Genomic DNA, 27,799 nt, shown 5'->3' with positions numbered 1-27,799 from the left:
CCAGCCACTTCAAAGTGAAAAGGAATAAAATGAACTACAGCTACATATAAAATGAAGTAAGTAAGTCGTCTCGCCGACTTAGGTATACCATACACCAGTAAAGCAAATATTTCAACTTTATTAAACAAATGCATTTTCACATGCTTTTTACAAGCATATCTTAGTATCTCGCTCACTCAATCATACGAGCACCCTAGCGCCCCCACCAGCCAACGGCCAACTCCGGCCTTATGGAAAAACGTTTATATGCATAGCTCGACTGTTTTCCGATTTTGATCAAATTTGGTATTTTGCTAGATATTAGTATTAAATTTAAGTGTGCCAATTTGATTGCATAAGGTAAACAAATACGGGAGATAATCAAGTATTTCAAATTACGGGGCCGGAAAAGGGCGTGGCAAAATTTTTACACATACAAAATGTGTGCATTTACTAAGCGAATATACATACCAAATATGGTGTCTCTAGCTGGAATAGTTTTTGAGATAAACGCTTTTTTTAAATTGCGGGGGCGGAAAGGGGCGTGGCAAAAATTTGAAATAAACTTGATCACTCTACATACTACACGAGTCTACATACCAATTTTGGTGGCTCTAGCTCTCACAGTCTCCGAGATCTAGGTGTTCATACGGACAGACGGACGGACAGACGGACATGGCTAGATCGACTCGGTTGTTGATCCTGATAAAGAATATATATACTTTGTGGGGTCGGAGATGCTTCCTTCTGCCTGTTACATACATTTTGGCGACTTTAATATACCATTTCACCCTATGGGTGTATGGTATAAATATATCAACCCAAATAAAGCCAGCGTCAGAATCGGCTTCGCATTCGTAGCGAAAAAGTTAGTGTTTGAGGCCGAGTGCGAAAAGGGCAACAAAATTGCTTGGCCTTCATACCACTATTCCAACCAACTCCAATACCATACCGAAAGTACCACACAACACACACATACACAAACAGCAATACACCATATATATGCATATAAATTTATATATATAAATGTAACTTGTGTTCAGTTCAGCGTGTGTGTGTGTGTCTACAGGTATATATAATATGTTTGTATACATAGTCGGGAAAAACCAAAAGCGTACCACTTCTCTTCGACACAGCTAAGTCAGCACCGTAAGGTGTTAGGACTACTACGAACTATGACAAAGAAAGTACCTAGTAGGCCAAAGGCAAAGTGAAAGTTGTGTGAAGGTAGTTAGAGCTTTTTTTTTGCACGCGAACCTTTATATTAGATTTTTTATACCATACACCCATAGGGTGAAATGGTATATTAAAGTCGCCAAAATGTATGTAACAGGCAGAAGGAAGCTTTTCCGACCCCATAAAGTATATATATTCTTGATCAGGATCAACAACCGAGTCGATCTAGCCATGTCCGTCTGTCCGTCCGTCCGTCCGTCTGTCCGTATGAACACCTAGATCTCGGAGACTGTAAGAGCTAGAGCCACCAAATTTGGTATGTAGACTCGTGTGGTATGTAGAGTGATCAAGTTTATTTCAAATTTTTGCCACGCCCCTTTCCGCCCCCGCAATTTAAAAAAAGCGTTTATCTTAAAAACTATTCCAGCTAGAGACACCATATTTGGTATGTATATTCGCTTAGTAAATGCACACATTTTGTATGTGTAAAAATTTTGCCACGCCCTTTTCCGCCCCCGTAATTTGAAAAACTTGATTATCTCCCGTATTTTTTTACCTTATGCAAATCGAATTTGGCACACTTAAATTTAATACTAATATCTAGCAAAATACCAAATTTGAAAATACCAAAATCGGACAAAAAACAGTCGAGTTATGCATATAAACGTTTTTCCATAAGGCCGGAGTTGGCCGTTGGCTGGTGGGGGCGCTAGGGTGCTCGTATGATTGAGTGAGCGAGATACTAAGATATGCTTGTAACAAGCATGTGAAAATGCATTTGTTTAATAAAGTTGAAATATTTGCTTTACTGGTGTATGGTATACCTAAGTCGGCGAGACGACTTACTTACTTCATTTTAGTATAAAGTGTTTCACTGAAAAAACCAGTAAATAAAAAATACTTTTGGGAAATGTTAAGAATTATTTTTTCGTATGATAATTGAGAATTTAAAGAATTTGTTTATTTTCCGAACAAAAGTGTCCATATATGTATGTATACACATTCGTACATAGAATGTCGTTTTTATTGTCTTTATTTGTAGTTTGTTTGTAAATTTGTTTAAATTTTGCAAATAATTTTGGTGCTTAAAGACCGATTCATAGTCACTATGAAGGTAGTGTAGTAAATTTCGGCGAGCTAAACGTTGTCCGAGGTTGTCCCTTAAGGGCTTACAAAGTGAATAAAATGAGCCAAACAAGAATCACACGCAAACACAAATTCTTAAACAGAATACTTTATGTACTATGTGTTTTGGCGCGAAAGCGAAGCCTTGTTGATTCAAAGCGCCCCACAGCGTTAGTGGCTAAAACGAATACAGTGGTAATCAACCAGTACCAGTACCCATATCTGGGTATCGCTACTGTAGCTGTGTTAGTAATCATAGTCGGCACTAGAGATGAATACGAAACTTATTTTTAAAGCGCCGTCACAGCACGAAAACGAAGTTAAATTCTACGGTCATGGTAATTTTTTAGAAAGTCTTGGCCTGGCCCAGGACGCAATTATACAAACTCATTTTTGAATTATTATTACCTCCGTTCCATTTGTCGTTGCTGTCCGTTTTTTCAAATATACTTATGTATTTATTTTTGGAGAATTTGGAATCTAATAAAATTAATTAAATATTCATGCATATCCGACGATTTGTTGTTTAACTCTAAGGCCAAGTGCACACATTAAATATACACTCGCAATTTTAAAGCCCGAAGTCGCATGATTTCTGGCAGAAGCCCGTGGGCACGGCACGTATCCATCTTTAGTCTGAACAGCAGGGTAGTCAAGTAAGCCCTGTTTCATACTCATGAATAGGTGGATTCATACATATGAATGTAAATATGTACGTATGTATAACACATTCACACAAAATGGCAGCTAATGGGTCAGCATTATTGAGATTGCCGTCGCTGATTTCAAAAGTGAACAATAAATAAATAAGCCGAAGAGGTACGAATAGGAAAAGCTACGAGTTGAAGTTGAAGTTGAGAAACAACCAGAGGGCCGGGGCTAACTTCGACCGCGTCAAAGTTTGTATACCCTTGCAACTTTTTTGGTAACTCTTTCCTTACCTATAGCCTTCAAAGTGGAAAAACGTTTTATCTAAATAGGCTAATGTTTGCGAAAGAACGGCCAACAATCGTAGCATAGGAAATAACGAAGTTATTGGACAAAGTCACTGTTTTCCACCGATCGTTCCTAGGGGAGCTATATGATATAGTTACCCGATCCTTATCAAATTTGGCACAGTCATTAACAGATATATTAAACTAACAAATGTTTAATTTGAAAGCAATCGCGTCAAAAGTAACGAAGTTATTGACAAAAGTCACTGTTTTCGAAAGATCGTTCCTATGGGAGCTATATGATATAGTCACCCGATCTTGATCAAATTTTGCATAGTCGTTTATATGTGTAATTAACTTACCAATATTAAATTTCACGACAATACCTCAGAAAATAACGAAGTTATTAAGAAAAGTCACTGTTCGTGACTTTGCCATTTGTATGGGAGCTATATGATATAGTGATCCGATCCGGCTGAATCCGAGATATACAACGCCTGCAGTATATACAAGCCTACATTCAGCTCTGTAGCTTTTACGGTCTAGGAGGAGTTTGCGTTGATCCAGACGGGCGGACGGACGGACGGACGGACGGACATGGCTATTTGAACTCGTCTCGTCGTGCTGATCAAGAATATATATACTTTATATGGTCGGAGATGCTTCCTTCTATGCGTTGCACACTTTTGACCAAAATTAATATACCCTTTTTGCAAGGGTATAAAAAGTGTGTTAGGTGTGGAGTTGGTAATGTGAAAATGCTTTATATACACGCCATATCAGGGGGTCAGTTGACATTGGATAGCCTAGCGTGCCGTAACGTAATAGGTATAGTGTAATTTAGAGACACCAAATTTTTAGGTAGTCGAAACGCGAACGTCAAGCAAACCGGTTCACAATTTTCCAATGCAAAGATAAACCAATACAGTATTATACTTATCAATATACATATACATATGTAATATGTATATACTTATGTTAGATATACATAGCTACATATGAGCATTCATATATTTATACATACATATCTGTATATGTATAAACGTACATATTTGTGAAGAAATAGAGAGAGTTTAAGGGCGTGTAATTAAAACTAAATGGTTTCAATTAACTCACTTACGTTTTATAAATTATATTAACTTAACGCGCGTAAACTGAATTAAAAGCGTAAAATAAAATATAAAAGAGGAAAACGGACAAAACAACAATTTCTCTTAAATGTACATCGACGAAGATAGTGAGGAAAGTTCGCCCTTTGTAATGCTCACATCGCCAAACAAGTCTTGGGTCAGTTGAGTTTCTAGTATAAACAATGAGGCCATTTCCAACCTCAAAGAACCCACCACCCAAACACGAATCACTTCCTGATAACAGAATCTTCTACTCCACTTTAGTCGAATACACATCTTTGAATTTTGAAAAACATAACAAAAAAAAAGTTTGAAAAAACTGTGCTGGAAACCGAAACTGTAGTTGAACTCAAACCGATTTATCTTTATTTAGTTAATGTTTTTTATGCATATAGCGTGATCAATTAGATGACGTTAAGTTGATCTGCATGTTAAACATGCAAAAAATCGAATTCGGACATTTGGGATACCTCCCAAATATTAAAGATACCCTTTAATATCGACATTCGGTCGAAGTTTTGGTTTGGAGTCTTGAAAGGTTAATGTAGATAATGCTGGTCAGTATCTGTCTGCCCGCTTCTACATATGCAAACTATTCTGCTAGTTTTTATACCATACACCCATAGGGTGAAATGGTATATTAAAGTCGCCAAAATGTATGTAACAGGCAGAAGGAAGCATCTCCGACCCCACAAAGTATATATATTCTTGATCAGGATCAACAACCGAGTCGATCTAGCCATGTCCGTCCGTCTGTCCGTATGAACACCTAGATCTCGGAGACTGTAAGAGCTAGAGCCACCAAATTTGGTATGTAGACTCGTGTAGTATGTAGAGTGATCAAGTTTATTTCAAATTTTCGCCACGCCCTTTTCCGCTCCCGCAATTTAAAAAAAGCGTTTATCTCAAAAACTATTCCAGCTAGAGACACCATATTTGGTATGTATATTCGCTTAGTAAATGCGCTCATTTTGTATGTGTAAAAATTTTGCCACGCCATTTTCCGCCCCCGTAATTTGAAAAACTTGATTATCTCCCGTATTTTTTTACCTTATGCAATTACACTTGACACATTTAAATTTAATACTAATATCTAGCAAAATACAAAATTTGATCAAAATCGGACAAAAAACAGTCGAGTTATGCATATAAACGTTTTTCCATAAGGCCGGAGTTGGCCGTTGGCTGGTGGGGGCGCTAGGGTGCTCGTATGATTGAGTGAGCGAGATACTAAGATATGCTTGTAAAAAGCATGTGAAAATGCATTTGTTTAATAAAGTTGAAATATTTGCTTTACTGGTGTATGGTATACCTAAGTCGGCGAGACGACTTACTTACTTCATTAAGCTTCAAACTTTTCATACCATATATAATTTACCAATTAGCCTCAAACTATGTCCGTCTGTCCGTAAGAACACCTAAACCTCCGAGATTATAAGAGATGTAGCCACCAAATGCGACATGTGAAGTCGTATAGTATCGGATTTATTTTAAGTTTTGCCAATGTGCTTGCACAATTGTGCACCATCTGAATGTTGAAAGGTGAAGGGCAAAGCCAAAGAAAAGGAAGATAAAGAGAACCGTAATAGAAATATCATAATGATTGTAAGAGTTCGGAGATTACATCCATATATTTTATACAGAATAATTTGGAACCTTTAAAAATATTTTATTCCGTGTCTAAGGGTTTCGACATAGTCTCTGTTACTTTTTTACCCTTGCAAAATGGTAAATGGTTAAAGCATATCTGACGAAATAAAACTTATATTTTTTTGATCAGAACTGCGGGACGAGTTCATATAGACATTTCCGTTCGTCCGTTCGTCCGTCCGATCTGGATCTGGATCGACAAACTCCTCCTAGACCAGGGCCCGGCACTCATATTCCCCGGGGAACAAACACATTCGGCTCGTATGCGTGTAACCGGCTGCAGGGGTTGTATATCTCAAAGTCACCCGTATCGGACCACTAAAAAAATCATAAAACGTTATATTGTAATAAGCGTATTAATGATCATGATTAGGTAAACAAATAATAATATTAATATTTTCCACAAGTTTGTCATGAAAATTTATATTTGTCAGTTCAATATAGCTGTTAATGACTATGCCAAATTCGATCAAGTTCGGATGAATATTTTATAAAGCTTTCATAAGAACGTTTTGTCGTGAACAATTTTTGTCCTACAAAATGGATGCATGGCCGAAGTTAGCCCAGGCCTCCTGGTTTTTCTGATGCGATAATCATCAAATCGGCTAATAATAAAATTGACATAATAAGCCAATGTGAAATTAAATCGTAATCGGAGGATTTTATCGTATATACAGCTGTCGTTTCCCATGAAAAACATGTGAAACTTTTTAATGATACATATAAGTTTGTTATTAAAATTTGAAAATTATTTTTTGTTCGAATGTGTTGTATTGCACATGCATAACTCTTCCAACTTTCCCAACACTAAAAAGTTTGTTTATTTTTCGCAATATTTGAATAGCTCAACACCCAAAACAACAAAACTAAGTAAGTCGACTTGACGACTTTGGTACATCATGCACCAAGTGAAACAACTGGTAAAAATGTAGAAATATAAAATTCCATCTTGCAAATCTATGTCTAGGTAAGGGGTAGGCACACATACAATCAAAAAATATCAAAGAAGCTACGTTCGGCTGTGCCGAAGTTTATATACCCTTGCAGTCCTTGTCAATAATATTTTTACATGTTCTTTTCCTGCAATTCATCAATTCTCAAACAAAACCTTCAAATTATTACTCTTTTTACTAAAATAAACTTCAGGTATGCGAATCACCTATTTGGATGAATTTTGAATATGTTGTCGAATACCCCGTCATATGAAGCTGTGTGAGATATTTCGGCGCACTTTTCTATATTTTCAATAAATCGGCTTTAAAGTTATAGCTTTGGTGACTTATAAGTAAAACGAAGAGTGGACTTCAAGCAGCTCGACGATGTAAGGGGTAGAGGTCGTGCCTACGAAACTCTGGGTCAACCCCCTCCCGAAACTAGTTAATTTTGGGTTTTCATTTTTCCTGTTGGTTCTAATTAAGAATATGTACACTGCGCGATTAGAGCACACCCAATGCTTCCTACATTTGAAGCTAATCGCGTGATCTTTTTATGTACTTTGCGTTTTTAATAATGCGTTGCACAGTTCGCACACTCGACTTAACACCAGATTTTTGCTTGATTTTAGCCGCAGAGTCTCGTGAGTTAGACGCGTTCCTCAGAATCAGTCGCTTGTCTAATATTACTGAAGAGGGCCGACATTTCATGTTTTTCCCATAAGAGTGTTCGTTTTTCAAAAATGAGGAAATAACTGTAGGGTAGCCGTAGGGCTGCACTTAATATTTTTTTATATTTAATATCCACAATCTATGTAAGCCTTTATTCGACCTTTTTTTGCCTCATTTAACTGCTTTGCTTTTCCCATAGTTGAGTAATTTCGATTTATTTAATTCAAAATTGATCAAATTAAATAATAAATCTCTTTAATTAGTCAGATCCGACAGCTTTCACACAAAAATCCACACTAAAAGTGAAGTGTGCTAATCGGCTGTCACAGAAAAAAGGCATGATTTTTTCATCTATTTCTAAGAAAAAATTAAGACTAACTAACGGTAAACTTCCAGAGCATGCTATTTGTTTTTATATTAAGTACAAATGCAGAAGAATCATAGAAAAATATAAAGAGCATGGAGATTTACAGTTACCTGTTATTTAAATTTCCAATGAGAGGTAACAGGGTGTGCTAATCGGTTGTCGCGCAGTGTATAAGTATTTTAGAACGGTTAGTTGAATACGTCTGTTCACTTCAATTTTCACTCACAGAATGTCTCTTTATTTGATTTATCTCGTGGTTCAAGATTATCTCTCTCTATGTGAGAGAGAGAGCTTATCTTTATCTTAAGATCTAAGTATGTATTGCACAATGGGTGTTATTGGAGTTTATCATAAGGGATACTTGACACGCAGACATTGACTATTTAAAAATTTTGCCACGCCCATTTCCGCCCCCGGAAATTAAACAAAACTGATTTTCTGGAAAACTAACAAAGCTAAAGTCACCAAATTTAGTATGTATACTGGCTTAGTATACGCGCAGAATATATATATTTTAATATGTTGCCACGCCCACTTTCACCTCTATAATTTAGAAAAAACCGATTGGCTCTTGCAATTTTTTGACCATCGCGATCAAATTTGGCAGACTAATAAATCTTATCTATTTCTATGAAACTACCAAATGAAATCGGACTAGAAACATGCAAAATATACGTATGAACGTATTTTGCTACGCGATCCATAAGGGCAGAATTGTCCGTTGGCTAGTGGCGGCGCTAGAGTGCTCGTGTGTTTGTAGAGTGAGCGAGATATCATATGGTATGAGGCATGTTAAAACAATTTAATAGACATATGTACATTTGGTTTTCGAAATTTTAAATAGTTGTTTCACCTGGTGTATGGTATACCCAAGTCGGCGAGACGACTTACTTACTTCATTTCTTATGCGTTTGTTCCTGCGTTATGTTGTTAAATTTGATCTTTCATATTTGGGTAACTATTTGTTTGTAAAAATCATAGAGCCTTTCCCACGGTGAGGCTGGGTTCAATGTGCGTTAATTACAATAACACCAGTGTAAACACCTAATTATTGGGTAAAAATGATAACGATTAGTTTGTATTTTTCGGATTTCATCTTTGGTTTCCCGCGCAGAGACAACTTGCTCGTTGCGTCGCCGGAAGAGAAGAGAGACGCTGTCTCCCACCTATCGATGACTTATCGCTAACAATCGATACTTAGTACTAACAATCGATACTTATTACTAACAATCGATACTTATCCCTAACAATCGATATATGCATGAGCATTTAACAGACTTTGTAAATAATTGGAATCTTACACCAGCAAACTTTTCAATGACCAACACAGTTGTCTTTTTTCTTATGCGTTTGCTCCTGCGTTATGTTGTTAAATTTGGTGTTTCATATTTGGGTAACTATTTGTTTGTAAAATTCATAGACCCTTTCCCACGGTGAGGCTGGATTCAATGTGAGTAAATTACTGCAGCTTAAGCCAGTCCAACATGTCGGACGACAAGGAGTATGAAGTGATTATTCTTTACAAGAACGAAGAAGTGGTGGGGTTGGCAGTGTACGGCAGTGGGAATGAGGATGACTAGGAGAACCAGGAGTTTTTCCTTGTGGTGTCACTGAATTTTCTGCGAGGCTGCACGTCAAACGGTGTTGTAAGGGCTTTCAAGTTGTCTTGGTTGGTCTCTGCTAAATTGCTAAAAGTTTAATTGATCGAGTAATTTAAGCTTTTTCCAAAGTGCTTTTATGTAAGTTTATGTGTTCCAAAAAGAAACCCCTTCATTTTTTTCGCAAGCCCAAATGTTATTTATAGCTTCTAGCAGGATTTCAGCCACATGAAATAAACAGACAAATTTAATTTTCAGCTAATTTGCTGGATGGTAAATCTCTAACATGCCGAACATGCAAAAACGGCCGTAGTTAGCCCCAGTCTATATCAAGTCCAACATTCACCATGAAACTCTTTTCCAAAAGGAGATAGCATGTTATCTCACTCACTATAGGCTTGAGCATTTATTCGACTGGAGACAAAATATATTGAAGACTTTCCTTTAGCACTAAAGTCCGCCTTGGCTCACTTGTTGCCTGGTAACACTTAACTTCAGTTCAGTTTTGATTTGGTTGCAGCTCATCATATTTTCTATTGCCAGCTTTCTTATATGCCGCTGTTTTCTCTTAATGCTGTAATCTTCGGGATCTTTAAGTATCTTGTAATGGTATTTCTATGCCGATTCATTTGTTTAGCAATTTGACCAATTATAGGCCCGGCTAGTTGCATACCACTGATCTGCCCCCGCTCCAGATTGGATAGTTCCGCACCACGAGGCATTATAACGAAATATACTATATTTGAGTCGATTTCTTTTGTGAACTGCTTTCTATAAATTGTTACGAGTTGATACTATATGTTTTATCCCATTCCTTTACTGAATGATCACGTTGCTACTCTCTCAACCCAAATAATAGATTTTGCACATACACTTGCTCTCATATCTCTGCTTATACCCAAGAAATTTCCTGTATTTCAAGTTTGACCATTATAGTATAAACAAGATATCGAATTTTTATACCATACACCCATAGAGTGAAATGGTATATTAAAGTCGCCAAAATGCATGTAACAGGCAGAAGGAAGCTTCGCCGACCCCATAAAGTATATATATTCTTGATCAGGATCAACAACCGAGTCGATCTAGCCATGTCCGTCTGTATGAACACGCAGATCTCGGAGACTGTAGGAGCGAGAGCCACCAAATTTGGTATGTAGACTCGTGTGGTATGTAAATGTATAGAGTTAATTGAAATTTTGGCCACGCCCCCAGAATTTACATAAAACTGGGTTTCTTAAAAAGTATAACAGATAGAGACATCCAATTTGGTTTATTTACTCGTTTAGTTAGCGCGCAGAAAATAATTGTTCCAACTTTTTGCCACGCCCCTCTCCGCCCCCGGAATTCACATAGAACAGATTTTCTTAAAAACTATGAAAGCTACCGACATTAAATTTGGTATGTAAGCTAGCTTAATAGACGCGCAGATATTGAATTTCCACCCCCGCAAATTAAATAAAACTGATTTTCTCGAAAACTAACGAAGCTAAAGTCACCAAATTTAGTATGTATACTGGCTTAGTATGCGCGCAGAATATTAATATTTTAATATATCCAAAGAAGACTAAAATATTCTGGGCCACAGGACATTCAATAAAGATCGGAATAGCATATTCAAAACAAACAAATAATTTACCAAATTTACTAATGTGAAAGTTTTTAATGTAAATCAGTACCCATGTATCCATGTACAGAAACAAATGGTTTTCGAAGAGGATAAAAAAAGAAGAAAGTGAAATTGCCGACATAGCGAATTAAAACGCGACTGATAGGGAGTGATACTTTGAACATTTATGTCTGTGCATTAATGAATTGAGATATACTTTCGTTTGTTTCTTTTTTTTTCGAGAGACGACGCATGGTTGTCTAAAAAAAAAAAAGAGGGCGTCTAACGGTTAGACACGATAGAAGTGAAACCTTCCGTAAAACAAACTGAGAGAGAATGAGACGAAAGCAGCATTAGGAGCGGGATAATTATAGGTTCATTATAATATTGCTATAAAGGTCATGTTTTATTTTCTTCATTTTATTATTATTCATCCTCAATGTTTTCAATTTCAACAAATGATACGAGTGGCTTATGATAGCTAAAATATGATACAAATGCTTTGGTTTCGATGTTGTCAACATATCATTGAAATACCGCGTCAATTGTTGTTTTTGATCGTGTTGTTGATTCAGTGCGATTGTTACACATTTTTAAACTGAATGTTGTATTGAGAAAGTCAATTAAAGGAACCGCTGTGTCCAATGCAAAATTTACGTTAAATCGCCACTTAAAATCATTGGAACTTTATCGTAATCTTTTCTAAGTATCCGCGATACTTCTGGTGTATACTTTATTAAATTTTCATGAATGAATTCCGTGATGCTATTTATTGATTGATTGGGTGAAATATAAATTGCCACAATTAAAACTGTTTTTCCATTGCTCAATCTGGTTTCGCATGCACATATTTTTCCCACTTTAGAGAGCTGAACAGACAGTGATTCTAGTTGCTGTGCATTCATTCATTATATATTTTGTGATACATTTTTATTTACTTTTTATACCCTTGCAGAGGGTATTGTAAAATTGGTCAGATGTTCTTAACGCACAGAAGGAGGCGTTTACGACCTGAGAAGCTGAGTTGATATAGCCATGTCCATCTGTCTGTGCGTATGCGTTTTACTCAGCAGTCTTAAGACCTATCGGGATGAAATCTTTTTTTGGGATTTTTTATTACCCGGGTAAGATAAAGTATGAAAATCCTTAGGATCGGACCACTATATCATATAGGTCTAGAAGAAAACATTTTGTGGACATGGCTATATCAACTCATCTTCTCATGCTGATCAAGAATTTATATACTTTATGGGGTCGTAAACGCCTCCTTCTGTGCGTTACGAACATCTGACCAATTTTACAATACCCTCTGCAAGGGTATAAAAAGTAAATAAAAATGTATCACAAAAAAATATATAAATATATAAAAAGCATTATGAATAAAAAGCATTATGAAAAACTTCGACCAAGCTGGGAGTCGAACCCCGGCCGCCCGATCGCCAAGCGAGCACACTAACTACAGAACTCGACGGCAATTTACAAAGTGTCGACGTGGCTCTGTTGTCGGACACTTAGCGAAGAACCAAGTCGCTCGTATGTTCAACGGAACTTGCGGCGACATGTCGCCGAAAATTCGAGAGAATGTCCGAGGCGCTAGGACACACAATGCTAAATGTCGCCGCAAATTTGTATGGCATGTCCCCTGAAATTCCGAGGCGACATCTGACAAATCGCCTCGAATTTTCAGAGGAATTTGCGGCGACCGGTACTAAAGGGTTTGACGATGACGTAGTATGCAGCGCTTGAGGCGATTTATATTGACTGTAACTTGTGTTCTATTGATCCGATCAGATTCAAATCACTTACTATCATATTGGTAAATTTCATGGGGATACTCCAATTTTTATGAAAATGTTTCTTTTAGAGCTACATATATGATATAGTCCGATCCGATCCTGACAATTTTCATACTTTATCTTACCCGGGTAATAAAAAGCGCAAAAAAAAGCGTAATGTAAAATTGATAATTAATGACCAGTTATCCAAATTTTCTATAAAAAAAATAAAAATTTCATTTGTCAACAATAATTTTTTTAAGTGTACTTTTGACATGAGGACTAATACTTTTTTTGAGAATAATTTGTTTTCTGAGTCGAATTGCCGTTGCCGAACCTACACGAGCATTTACAGTGTGAATTGTATGTAGGCTTGTATTGCACGGGTTGAATATCTCGGATTCAGCCGGATCGGATCAGTATATCATATATGTAGCTCCCATACAAACTTTAAAGTCACGAACAGTGACTTTTTCTCTTCATTAATTTTTGAGCTATTGTCTTAAAATTGGTGAGCTTTTTACACATATAAGCGACTATGCCAAATTTAATCAAGATCAGGTGACTATTTCATATAGCTTCCATAGGAACGATCGGTCGAAAACGTGACATTTGTCAATAACTTCGTTACTTTTGACGCGATTGCTTTCAAATTAAACATTTGTTAGTTTAATATATCTGTTAATGGCTGTGCCGAATTTGATAAAGATCGGGAAACTATATCATATAGATCCCAAAGGAACGATTGGTGGTTAACAGTGATTTTGATGAATATCTTTGTTATTTCCTATGCGAAGATTGTAGCCCGTTCTTTCGCATAAATTAGCCTTTTTTGATAAAAGGTTTTTCCATTTTGATGGCTATGGGTGAGGATAGAGGTTCCAAAAGGTTTCCGGCCCTCTGGTTTTATTTTATTTTGCAACATAAGTTCTGAAGATAACAAAGAAGTTATTATTAACTTGAAAGTTACATTCTGTCTCCACACGAGCTTTCTAGCGTGTTTGATTTTGTAATTTGTACAATTGAACTTTACAAACGATAGGTTAAGTCTGACGAAAAATGTTTCAAGATAACATACTTGGATATACATATCTGATAATATAAAAAAAATTAGAAAGATAAAGGATCTAATGAGAGGATACCAAGGATATGTATTGTTCAGCCACTAGAATTAGGGTGTACTGCGCTTAAGCCTATACATATACATATATATCCAAAAAAATGTTTTAATGCGGCTTTATACATATGTACATGCGTACATACATACATACATAGATAAAATATCAAAGCACAGGCTGCATAGGTCTTTTAAATTTGTTCAACACTGGTGAGAGAAACGGTGCTGCAAATCAGTATTGGATTGACGAAACTTCAAATAAATGTGTACTATGTATGTGTACTATGTGTGAAGCTACATTCAAAAACAAAATATGTTAACAAATTGTACTTGAAGGTATTATAAAAAAATGTCATTGTTTAATGTAGACCTTTTCTATTTGGTATAATAATCTATTTTTTGTAAAATACAAAAGTCCTAAGGTGCGTACGTGTGTACTTTTTTTTGCAATTTAATTTTTAGGACATAGCGTCCGTTTTCTGCAAATTAACGAATTTTTAAGGCACTTTCTCACCTTGTAAACGTGTTATCTAAAAAGTCTAATGATTAGATTTGAGTGTATTCGGTTTAGAATAAAGCTTATTTGAAAGCTTCAGCCATGTGTCTAAATCAGGGCCCGGCACAACGAGAGCGCTAAAAAAGTTTAGTTGTATGTGTGCACTTGCTTGTGTGCGTATGTTGCTTTACACTGCGCAAAATGAAACTTCATCAAATTCTGCCTCAAATCAAGAAAACGAGTGCAGCAAATAATCTTATGCAAGAAAAAGATAGAGAAAACAAAGCAGCGATCAATTTTTTTATGTGTGTTCTCTCAACAAAGCGACATAGATCTGCTTGCGCCGAAATGCTGAGGGAAACTAAATCCACCCTCATGTTCTTGATTATTTTGTGTGAGGACTTCGGCAACCGTTCGGCTAACACGTATAAGAGGTGCCAAACGAGTTCGTCCCCCGGGGGATATGAGTGCCGGGCTCTGGTCTAAATGTTTATAAAAATATCAAAGAAGTTAACTTCGGCTATGCCGAAGTTTGTATACCCTTGCAGTCCTTGGCAATAATATTTTTACATTTTGAAATTTCTTTCCCTGCCACTCAATTCATCAATACACAAACAAAACATTAGATCTCTTTTTACTACAATTTATTAAATTGTACAATTTAATTCTACAATTTAATAAATTGAATTTATTGTTCTTCTTCCATCATTGCCTAAGCAAAGCACGACACGCATACACATACAGTTCATGTAGCGTTGTGTCTGTGTGTGTATGCATGTGCATGTGCATGCATGTGTGCTGCATCCCAAAATTTTAAAAAGCTGTTTCTTTTTGAATAGCATAAAGAAAGTGACGGCCCAAAAATAGTTTTGAGGTGATAAAGTCAAATAAATCGATGACGCCGGTTAGCACGTAGAAGAAAGTATCCAGTTCCATTTCATTATGAGGGCAATAAAGAGGAGCGCTAGAAGCTTAAATAAGCTGTAGTTTTAAAAAAGTAATTTAGTACAGAACGCACCAAACAAACATTTGAATTATTATATACTTTAATTGTATAATAGAGATGATGTCGGCTAACATTTGCCATGATGGCGCATGGTTTCCGCAGGTCAACAATTTCGACGATATTTCACATATTTGGCCAAAACATGAAAATAAACAATTAATTTAAAAGCAAAATATCAAAAAACCACTCAATTTTCCATATAGCCGTGACAGTCTATCCCTTCGTCTGGATCCTCCTAGAGCGTTAGAGCTACAGAGTTGAAATTTAGCATGTAGGCTTATATATACAGCACAGTTTGTATATATTGAATTCAGTCGGATCGGAACACTATATAATATAGATCATAAGCAAATGTTATTGATAAAAGTCACTGTTCGGGACTTTGCCTTTTGTATGAGAACTATATGATATTGTAGTCCGATCCGGCTGAATCCCCTGCAGTATATACAAGCCTACATGCGGTCAAGGAGGAGTTTGCGTTGATCAGTCGTGCTGATCACGAATATATATACTTTATATGGTCGGAGAAGCTTCCTTCTAAGCGTTGCACACTTCTGACCAAAATTAATATACTTATTTTAAAAACGTCATAAATTCGTGGCCGCCACTGTAGGTCTCTGTTCCAGTAGAAATAAGGTGGGACTGAGTTTCTAATTTTTATCAGGGGTAATGAAATAAGGAGTCATAACTCGCAATATCGTTGGTCATAACTGGTTGATTAAAAACAATCTTTCGCATCAGCTAGAAGACTTTATAACTCCTCTTGAGTCCTTCCTTCGCTTCTTATTTTTTCATTTCTTTCACCTGCTTGACTGGCATTAAGTTGGTGGTGATTGTTCAATTTACAATTGTCATAATTTCAGCTAGTGAAAAAGCTATAGCCAGGCGCTAATCTCTATTCATTCTATATTCATTCATCTTTTCAGGGATCAGGGTGAAATTGGTGTCAACCAACTTCTATAATAAAAGCCTAACATTGTTATTTATTTCCAGGACAAACCACATTTTACATTACGTTGTACTTTTAGAAATGTTTACAAGCGAAAAAACTTTTATCTATGAGTTGAGAGCCGCGAAAGATCTACCTAAAAACTCATGTATGCTATTTTATCGTTCCTTTGTATAACAGCTGTTTCAGATAGTTATCCGACTGTGATCGAAATTGACAGACCTTTAGAATATTATATGTGTTAGTTAATTACAACTGATTAATAGTCGTGTAAAAAACAAAAAAAACAAATCAATAAAGTAATGCAGTAAAATCAAAAGAACCCCAGTATTCTTTTGTTCATGCGCATTTTTCCAACAAGGCGACGTGGGAGGTCTCGAGTGTACTTTGTGTTTATTTCGGCACACAGATGGGCACACGAGCATATTCTCAAAGAAGAGCTTTAAATGCAACGACGACATCAGTTATATTTTTTTTTTGCAACTTTACGCACAGCCCTGCAGTAGTGTCCTTCGCTACAATCCCTATTATTTGACATTTTCGTGTCACGCGACCGCCTCAATGAGTGTCGCTGAATGGATTTTCATAAGAAAATGGGGAAAACTTTTTTGGATAAATCACAAAATCAAATTCGCCAGGCGTTGATACACATACAAACATGTGTGTAGGTATTTTTTTTTTTAATTCATTTATTAACATAAATAAATGAAATAAGTAAGTCGTCTCGCCGACTAAGGTATACCATACACCAGTAAAGCAAATATTTCAACTTTATTAAACAAATGCATTTTCACATGCTTTTTACAAGCATATCTTAGTATCTCGCTCACTCAATCATACGAGCACCCTAGCGCCCCCACCAGCCAACGGCCAACTCTGGCTTTATGGAAAAACGTTTATATGCATAACTCGACTGTTTTTTGTCCGATTTTGATCAAATTTGGTATTTTGCTAGATATTAAGTGTGCCAAATTTGATTGCATAAGGTAAAAAAATACGGGAGATAATCAAGTTTTTCAAATTACGGGGGCGGAAAAGGGCGTGGCAAAATTTGTATACATACAAAATGTGTGCATTTACTAAGCAAATATACATACCAAATATGGTGACTCTAGCTGGAAAAGTTTTTGAGATAAACGCTTTTTTTAAATTGCGGGGGCGGAAAGGGGCGTGGCAAAAATTTGAAATAAACTTGATCACTCTACTTACTACACGAGTCTACATACCGAATTTGGTGGCTCTAGCTCTTACAGTCTCCGAGATCTAGGTGTTCATACGGACAGACGGACGGACAGACTCGACTCGGTTGTTAATCCTGATCAATAATATATATACTTTGTGGGGTCGGAGATGCTTCCTTCTGCCTGTTACATACATTTTGGCGACTTTAATATACCATTTCACCCTATGCGTGTATGGTATAAAAAGAGATCAACAAAATACAACCAGACTGACAAAAGAAATCGATTAACGTGGATACATAAAAAATGCCCGCCCGGCGGTACGTCCCGTTGGGAATTGCTTCGCCAGGGTTGTGGCAGCTTCTATGTTGAACCGACTCTTTCTCGCTCCAGTCTCCTAAGTTCCCGCAATATGGCTCCGAAGTAGGTGCTCACCGCCACCCAGTTATCCTTGCTCTCCAGCATGCTGGGTACCAGGCTGGCCACCGATAGGGTCTGGCCGATCGCCCGCTCGGCCCGCTGTCTCTCCGCACTGAAGCGGCCGCAACTAAATGCAACGTGGTGGACGTCCTCGATTGCTCCTTCAGGACACGCAGGACACGTTGGGAAGTGGTCGTGGCCGAACCTGGTTAAGTATTGGCGGAAGCAGCCGTGTCCGCTCAGCACCTGCGTGAGGTAGAAATTCACCTGCCCGTGCTTTCTACCGACCCAAGTCTCAATGTTGGGGATGAGGCGGTGCGTCCATCTGCCGTTTGGTGCAGCGTCCCATCGGTCCTGCCATTTCCTCAAACTGAGCCTTCTAGCGTTTTGGCGACACTCTTCGGAATGCCCCTGCTGGTGGCCTCTGCAGTGATCCGAACTTCGGCTGCCAGAATGTCGATGGGCACCATGCCGGCGATTACTAATGCTGCATCCTCCGGAACAGTCCTAAAGGCACTACATACTCTGAGAGCGCAGAGTCGATACGTCGGACTGATGAGGCGACGGTAGCTATCGACCTCCATGGCCGGTGCCCAGATCTGGGCTGCGTACAATATTTGCGATTTTACCACGCTCATCAGCAACATTCTCCGCTCCTGTTTGGGCCCTCTTGTGTTGAGCATGATCTTGGCGAGTGCTCTACTCGATTCCGCTGCCTTCCGCTGTACCTCCGCTGGGTGTTCTCGGAAACACAATCTTGTGTCGAGCCACACTCCTAGGTATTGAATTGCTCTAGCCGATTTCACCTCAATACCGTCGATAGTAACGGTGGCCGTTTCCACTAACTTCCGGCTGCTGATTAGCACCGCTTCCGTCTTATGCGCCGCTAGTACTAGGCCCCCCGAGCGCCGCCAGTTCATAATGGATGCAATGGCTGTATTTGCCGTTGACTCTACATCCTTCAGTTCCTTGCCCACCACTATGACCGCGACATCGTCCGCGTAGCCGACTAGCTGACACCTACTCGGCATGTCTAGTCGAAAGATGCCATCGTACATGATGTTGCACAGAAGGGGACCCAGAACTGAGCCCTGAGGCACTCCTGCAGACACCTGCCGTTGAACGGATCCAGTAGACGCAGCGTACTCCAGCCTTCTCCCCGAAAAGAAGCTCCATACAGGTACGACGGAATTCCGAAGCTTCTATTGTGGACCTTGCCTTGCGAAATCCGTACTGATTGGCGGATAGGCCGCCCCCCTCGTTGATCGCCTCGCTCAGTCTGGCGCTGATGAGGCTTTCTAGCACCTTACCCACGGAGTCCACGAGGTCCAGATTGGACGATATGACGACGCTTCCTCTGCTGGTTTTCCAGGCTTGGGGAGCAGCACCTGCTTTTGCAACTTCCACTGAGATGGGAATACTCCCTCCTTCAGGCACTGATCGAAGGTTGCCGCGAATATTTCTGGGCGAGCTGCCATTGCCAGCCGAAGTGCACGGTTGGGGATGTTGTCCGGGCCCGGGGCCTTGTTTTGTTTTAGCGACCTGGCGGCCGCAAGCACTTCTTCGGTGGTAACTGCTACATGGTAGCGGGAAGCAACATGTTCAACGCGCCTACAGTTTAGGGAGTCCGCTCGCTGGGGGAAAAGATTGCAGACAATACGTTCCAACTCGCTGGCTTCAGTAGGTGAAGAGAATCTGTTGGCGTAGACTCTCTTGACCACGATTTTGTATGCCCTACCCCAAAGGTCCTGATCGGCCGTGTCGCAGAGACTTAGGTACACTTCCCGCTTCGCTTCATATATAGCATTCTTCAGCTCCTTCCTGCATGCGCTATAGGCTGCCCATAGCTGCGGCCATGTCTCCAATCCTCGCTTCCGTGCTCTCTGGTAACGCCGCCTAGAGGCTAGGCACGTTCTACGTGTGTCTCCAATCGAGCTTTTCCACCAGAAGATCGGTTGCTGACGTCCCTTAAAAGGTCTCCTTACCGCCATGCTCGCGTTGCACGATGCAGCCAGCAAGCTGGATAGCTGGTCTGCCATCCGCTGGGCTGTGCTCTGGGTCCACTCGTGTGTTGCCCATGCCTCGGCGAAGGCTCTTACGTCCAGAGTGTCGCTTTTGTATACCCTGCTTTGGGGCAGCGCCGCCTGACGGGGTTTGGTGACGCCTAGGGTGAATAATATCGCCTCGTGGTCGCTGGCCGTGTAGATTTCACCAACGCTCCATGATGACGACCTAAATATCCCGCCGCTAACAAAGGTGAGGTCGATATGTATGTACACATATGTATGTATGTATACATATATTCATGGAAGCCGTGAGTAAAGCACAAACATTCATATTTGGCTATGTGCATATGTATGTACGTTTGTGTGTTTTTGACGTGACTGCGTGCCCACCACGTTCGTGGTCATTTTTGGTGCGTGCTACAAAACAATTTAATTAATTCCAGATTTGTGCGAAATTGTTCACGAAAAGCGCTAGCAACGAAACACACAGACATATTTTAAATAAAAAGAGGGGCGTTACATTTAATGTAAAAAGTCGAATTGCTGCATACATGACCTGGATCATTATACCATACACCCATAGGGTGAAATTGTATATTAAAGTCGCCAAAATGTATGTTACAGGCAGAAGGAAGCATTTCCGACCCCATAAAGTATATATTCTTGATCAGCATCAGCAACCGAGAGGATCTAGCCATGTCAGGTTGTCCGTCCGTCCGTCTGTCCTTCCGTCCGTCTGTCCGTATGAACACCTAGATCTCGGAGACTATTCTTGTAGCTCTTGCTAGAGCCAACAAATTTGGTATGTAGTGTCGTGTTATCGAGTTTATTCCAAATTAACCGCAAGTTGCAAGGGTATACAAACTTTGACGCGGTCGAAGTTAGCCCCGGCCCTCTGGTTTAACTTGTGCAATCAAATTTGGTACTCACATACCACATTTTATTCAAATCGGACTAAAAATAGCCACGTTATGCATATAAACGTTTTTCCATAAGGCGGGAGATGGCCGTTGGCTGGTGGCGGCGCTAGTGTGCTCATATGCTTGGGTGAGCGAGATACTGAAATATGCTTGTGAAAAGAATGTGAACAGAATTTTTTAAAAATACGTTAATGCATTTGTTATTATAAATTTAAAATATTTGTTTTACTGCTATATGGTATACCTAAGTCGTCGAGACGACTTACTTACTTCATTTCTGTTGTCAACAACATTTTTTTCCACAGTTCTCTATATTTCATTCTGTTATTATCAGTAGTACAGTTGAAAACTATTAACCTAACTTTTTTTTACAAGCCACTGACCTTAGGCTTAGATATACCCTTGCAAAAAGGGTACATAAATTTCGGTCGTGTTGCAACGTTAAAAATTCGTTTGTTTTAATATTTGACTATAATTTGATTTATTTCGAAGAATACTTTGGGCTATGCATATTATATTAGTCCGGCCATTATTATTAGGATTCAATACCTAAAATACCTGTTAACTGTTACTCAAACAAAATGAGCAAGAAGGTTAATGCAAAGTCAAAGAAATACTACAATTTTTTCCTGGGTCAAGGATTTACAAAAAAGTTTAGTGCATATAGCCCACAAGAGAGCTAGGTGCTCACACGTATTTGTTGCGATTATGGTATCCGCCCATGTTATAAGACGCCTTACTGACTTCAGTGTACCGTGTACCAAGTGAAACAACTGTTTTAAATTTATAAGCATATACTTTCACGCTCACGCTTCTAAATGAGTATTCATATGTACATATGTCTCTGAGAAAATCATTTGGACCTGAATTGCGCGGTCGGAAGCGGGATTATCTCTGTACATCCTACACCAGTGTACATACCCGTCGAGTGGCTCTACTTATTGATTTCATGTTCCCGAAATCTAGGTGTACATACGAGCAGACAGACGTAAGATCAAGTCGGCTGTTGATACCGTTAATCCTATGGGTGCATGGTATAGATATAAGTAACTTTGTATTTAAGTAGACCTGCAGAAGACCAGAGTTCACCTGTACTTCGACGATTTATTTGTATCTCCATATGTCTCTTTCAGCCTGCCAGCTACGGTAAAAAGAACGGCATGTGGTACGCATCGCCAGGAAATCAGGGATGGGGATCCAAGCCTGCTAGTCGCAAGCCATCAATAATGGAAGCGGATTTGGGCACACTATCAACTACATCGGGATCGATAAAACGTAGTGCTGGTCGTGTAATACGCATCATCAACAATTTGGACCATTCGGTGCAGGTGAGTGCCATCCGCCGAAAAGTATTGATTTTTGCATTTGATTTATTTATGTGTGAAAAAAGTACAATACATATAGGTATGTATGTATGCATTTTTTCTTGTACGTGTTATACCCTTAGAAAAAGGGGATGTTAATTTTGGTCAGAAGTGTGCAACGCATAGAAGAAAGCATGTCCGACCATATAAAGTATATATATTCTTGATCAGCATGACGAGACAAATTCAAATCGCTATGTCCGTCCGTCCGTCCGTCTGGATCAACGCAAACTCCTACTAGACTGAAATTTTGCATGTAGGCTTGTATATAGTGCACAGGTTGTATATCTCGGATTCAGCCGGATCGGATCACTATATAACATACTTAGCTCCCATACAAACGACAAAGTCATGAACAGTGACTTTTCTCAATAACTTCGTTATTTTCTGAGCTTTGATCGCAATTTAATATTGGTGGGTTTATTACACCTATGACCGACAAATTTGATCAAGATCTGATGGCTATTACATATAGCTCCCATTGGAACAATCGGTCGAAAACAGTGACTTTTCTCAATAACTTCGTTATTTTCTGAGCGTATGTCTTGAAATTGAAAATGGAGAGTTTATTACATTATTATTGCATGCATGTAAAAATATGTGTACCTATATGTGCATATTGCTAATAGTGTTGTTACCGCCGTCATTACAAATTTAAAAATTAACCGTCAACCCGAAAATGCAGGAGCCTGCAGCCCTGAAAATACTGGGCTTAGCAGCCCTAAAAATACTGGGGTATGGCAACCCTGAAAAACACGAGCGGAACCAACCGAGAGTTTGGCGTCAGTATGTGATGGCACCAGGGAAGAAAGCTACAAACTTTTTTAAAGCGTCGTCTCAGAATCGTTTCATCATCGTCTTTAAGCGTCTTCGTTTAAAAGTCTAATTACATCACATAACATGTAAACTGCGCTAAAAAAACTGATCGCTATATAAACTGTAACTTAAGTTTGTTTTTAATACAAACGGTGAAGAGTTCAAGAGTACTTAACACAAATTTTTTTTATACCCTCTGAAAGTATTATAAAATTGGTCAGATGTTTGTAACGCACAGAAGGAGACGTTTCCGACCCAATAAAGTATATATATTCTTGATCAGCATGAGAAGCTGAGTTGATATAACCATGTCCGTCCGTCCGTCTGTGCGTATGCGTTTTACTCAGCCGTCTTAAGAGCTATCAGGATGAATTTTTTTTTTTGTGTTTTTTATTACCCGGGTACGATAAAATGCGTTACAAACATCTGACCAATTTTATAATACCCTCTGCAAGGGTATAAATAAATAAAAATGTATAAAAAACTTCGATTAAGCTGGGAGTCGAACCCCGGCCGCCCGATCGCCAAGCGAGCACACAAAGAACAGAGTCACGTCGACACTTTGAAAAGTGCCGTCGAGTTCTGTAGTTAAGCACGCATATCCTATTCGCATTGTCGCTGGCTCGTCCAAAACTCAAAAAGTCTGCGAGCGAGCGATTGAAATGCGATGTTGTACAACAGAGCTCGGCACTCATATCCCCCGGGGGACGAACACGTTCGGCACCTCGTATGCGTGTAACCGAACGGCTGCCGAAGTCGTTATTGATATTTTAAATTGATTGATATTGCGGTATTGATATTTTAAATTTTTTGAGTTTGTAATAAAATAATAATTCGTTCACAAATTTCTATGCTTAATATATTTTCATTGAAAAAACCAATAAAAACGTTAATCCAAAAATGGATTATTTATTTTTGCTTTGCGCTGCCCTATTGTCTTCAGCAACTTTCGAAATAGCTTGTATTGGTAATCGTTTCTGTTATTTTGCAAATCGGTACCAGTAAGTCCAAAAAAAGTTCCAAAAATTAAATGAGGCATAGCATCACGGGAAGCATATTTTACGGTGTCGTTCTTCTGTAAAATCTTGTTAACTCTTCTACTGGACACATTCAGTTGTAGCTGACGTTTCGACCTACAGCGAATATCAATGTAGGTAGGCCGGCCGGTCCGCTTATCTTGCCCGTAATTTTCTGGGTTTCTGAGTAAATCGGCCGCTGAATTTCTTTGCCTATTGATTCTGGAAGCAATATATGCTATTTTTTCTCCAGTTTCGGTTAATCCAAGGATCAGACCTTGGTCCTTCTCCGTCAAATGTGATCAACGAGGCATTCTAACGAAATAACGACAAGGTTGTTGAGCTTTAAATATACTTCTAAACTTTATCGGCTATAAGTCAGGAAAAGTAACAAAATAACTTGCAATGGTATACAAACTTTGGCGCAGCTGACATTTAAACTATTATTATTACATACATATGTAGCAAGAATAAATATACTTTATATATAAAATTGTAAGCCGTTTGTTTGTAAGTTAATAAGTCATTCAGGAATCAACCAATTTTGCCCATTTTTTTGTAAATGTTGGTTGTGGCCCAAAGAAGGGTTTTTTTCCAAAAGAAAGTTAATTTTCAATTTAACCAATTAACTAAAGGCGTTTTAAAATGAATGAATAAAACCAGTTTTATACAACACTATACGTTAGAGGTATACGTCAATTTTTTGCGTTCAATAAGAGAAGTGAGCTTAGAATTTAAAAAATTAAGTGAATTGTATATAAACCACACTCAAAATGCCACTTCCACGACGTTCAAATACTGGTAGACGAACACGAAACGCCACAGGTGTTAGAGAATTTCGTAGACGTAATGCAAACACGGTTGACAACAACATGGAATTGGCGGCTTATAATTATGATAGCACAATTGATTATAGCATATATTCCAATATTGGACAAATGAATAAAGAATGTGTGCATTGCAGAGCATTGAAATTTATGAACGAAACGCCTGCCATGTGCTGTGCTTCTGGAAAAGTTCAATTGCCTGCATTAAAACCTCCACCAGACCCTTTGCACTCATTAATTTATGGCAATTCACAAGCGTCAAAGGAGTTTTTGAAAAATATTCAAAAGTACATTTCGTGCTTTCAAATGATATCTTTTGGGGCTACAAATATTATAAGAGATGGATTTATGCCGACCTTTAAGGTAATTACTTAGTACTTACTATGCAATTTGATTTATGAGAAAAAAAAATTCCAGATTCAAGGTCAGATATAACATAGGGCTGGGTCACTGTTGCCACTCCCAGATGCTGACCATCAGTAATTACAAATATATTTCATTTCATATATTTCTGTCAGTATCATTCTTTCGCTTACTGTTTGCATCGTAGAATGCGGCTCTTTTCAAATACGAGTCCATAGAGCGCATACTGGATATATACAGATATAACATAGGGCTGGGTCACTGTTGCCACTCCCAGATGCTGACCATTAGATATTTCAAATTATAACCATTACAAATATATTTCATTGGTGATGTTGATAGAGAATGGAACCAGCGCTGTGCAATCGCTACAAATGTTAGAAGAGAAATCTTGAGTGAGCTGCAAAGATTTTTCCATCAGCACAATGAATTGGTCAAATTATTCCAGAATGCACTGGATCAGATGCCCACCGATGACCATACAATCATAATACGTGCTGTCAGAACACTACTCGGACAACATGCCAGGCGATTTAATGCACCAACAATCGATGAAGTTGCAATCGTAATAGTTGGAGAACAATTTCATCAAAGAGATATTGTTTTGCATCGTAGGAATGAGCAACTTAATCGTATTTCTGAACTCCATCGTTGTTATGACGCATTACAATACCCGATTTTATTCTGGAGAGGAGATGACGGGTATCATATCAATATACCAATGATAAATGCAATAACTGGTATAAAAAAATTACGATCAGTATCAACCAAAATAGTAATTCTTATAATTTTTAGGTCAGGAAACAACGAAAAAAGTTAGTGCGATGAATTATTATTCGTATCGATTGATGATTCGTTATCAAGATGACAATTACATTTTAAGATGCAATAAACTTTTTCATCAATATATTGTGGACATGTATGCTAAAGTCGAGAGCGAACGATTGAATTTCATCCGTCATAATCAAGCCAGAATGAGATCTGAAGAATACGTACATTTACGTGATGCACTATTGAATGATGTGGATGTACATGAAATTGGACGCTTCACGATATTACCATCGTCACATATCGGTAGCCCACGACATATGCACGAGTATACCCAAGATGCCATGACATATGTTCGTCAATACGGCCGTCCAGATCTGTTCATCACATCTACTTGCAACACTAAATGGACTGAAGTGTATGAATACTTAGTTAATGGTCAGGTGCCAACAGATCGACACGATTTAACAGCTCGCATATTCTACCAAAAATTGAAAAAATTAATGGATTTCATTGTCAAGCTTCGTGTGTTTGGAGAAGTGCGCTGCCATATGTATCGAATTAAATTGCAAAAAAGGGGTTTGCCGCACGCTCACATTTTGATATGGTTGGTAGGGAAGTTAACACCAGATGTGATTGATAGTGTTATATCGGCCGAAATTCCTGATCCAAGCATCGATCCACAATTATTCGCTGTTGTCACTAAAAATATGATACACGGTCCCTGTGGTGAAATCAATCCAAATTCACCATGTATAATAGACGGCAAGTGCTCAAAACGATTTCCAAAGCAATTAATTGCTGAAACGATACACGGTAATGATGGATATCCATTATATCGTCGACGATCAGCACAAGATAATGGTAAAACAACTACTATTAAAATCAGAAACGAAGATTTTGAAGTTGATAATCGTTGGATAGTAGTGCCGTATTCACCGCTGTTATCAAAAACTTTCAATGCTCACATAAATGTCGAATGCTGCAATTCAGTAAAATCGATAAAGTACGTTTGCAAATATATAAATAAAGGAAGCGACATGGCTGTTTTCGGAGTGGCTGCTGAAAATACAAATGATGAAATTTTGCAGTACCAAATGGGAAGATATATTAGTACGAACGAAGCTATTTGGCCAGCAAGTAAAAAAGAGGGCACAGCAACGCTTGCCGGGCCAGCTAGTACTTTATACTTTGTAGATTTAATATATCAATAAGTTTTGTTAAAAATGTTAAAATTGACTTAGGTGTTCAACAAACTGCAACAAATTCCACGTATTGTAAATGGAAATAATTTGCACTGGCGAAGCTACGGAGCCAAAAAATAAGCATACAGAAAATCAATTGTCTACAATTTGTATTTTATTGTATGCAGCGAAGTAATAAACTACACTGGCCCCCACGCTAAGCAAAATATATATAAACCAGAGAGCCGGGGCTAACTTCGACCGCGTCAAAGTTTGTATACCCTTGCAACTTTTATGGTAACTCTTTCCTTACCTTCCTATAGCCATCAAAATGGAAAAACGTTTAAGCTAAAAAGGTTAATTTTTGCGAAAGAACGGCCTACAATCTTAGCATAGGAAAAAACTAAGATATTGATCA

At 38.4% G+C, this 27,799-nt stretch overlaps 1 protein-coding gene across 3 annotated transcripts in view; it reads left to right on the top strand.

Moving 5' to 3' along the window:
- Positions 1-27,799, top strand: part of LOC6651905 (echinoderm microtubule-associated protein-like CG42247) — a 148,609-nt gene that overhangs the window by 81,259 nt on the left and 39,551 nt on the right. For 2 of the 3 annotated variants that reach the window (XM_023180971.2, XM_023180972.2), the window contains one exon: positions 22,177-22,371. In XM_023180971.2, the coding sequence (XP_023036739.1) occupies positions 22,177-22,371 (195 nt within the window). Of the gene's footprint in view, positions 1-4,433; positions 4,503-22,176; positions 22,372-27,799 lie in introns of those variants that run through there. The other variant, XM_002074353.3, reaches the window with a different exon arrangement.

Source organism: Drosophila willistoni (assembly GCF_018902025.1).
Source record: "Drosophila willistoni isolate 14030-0811.24 chromosome XR unlocalized genomic scaffold, UCI_dwil_1.1 Seg106, whole genome shotgun sequence".
In the NCBI taxonomy this organism is placed as follows: Eukaryota; Metazoa; Arthropoda; class Insecta; order Diptera; family Drosophilidae; genus Drosophila; species Drosophila willistoni.
The sequence above is the reverse complement of the archived record's forward strand: the minus strand, read 5'-3'. Positions and strand labels throughout refer to the sequence as shown.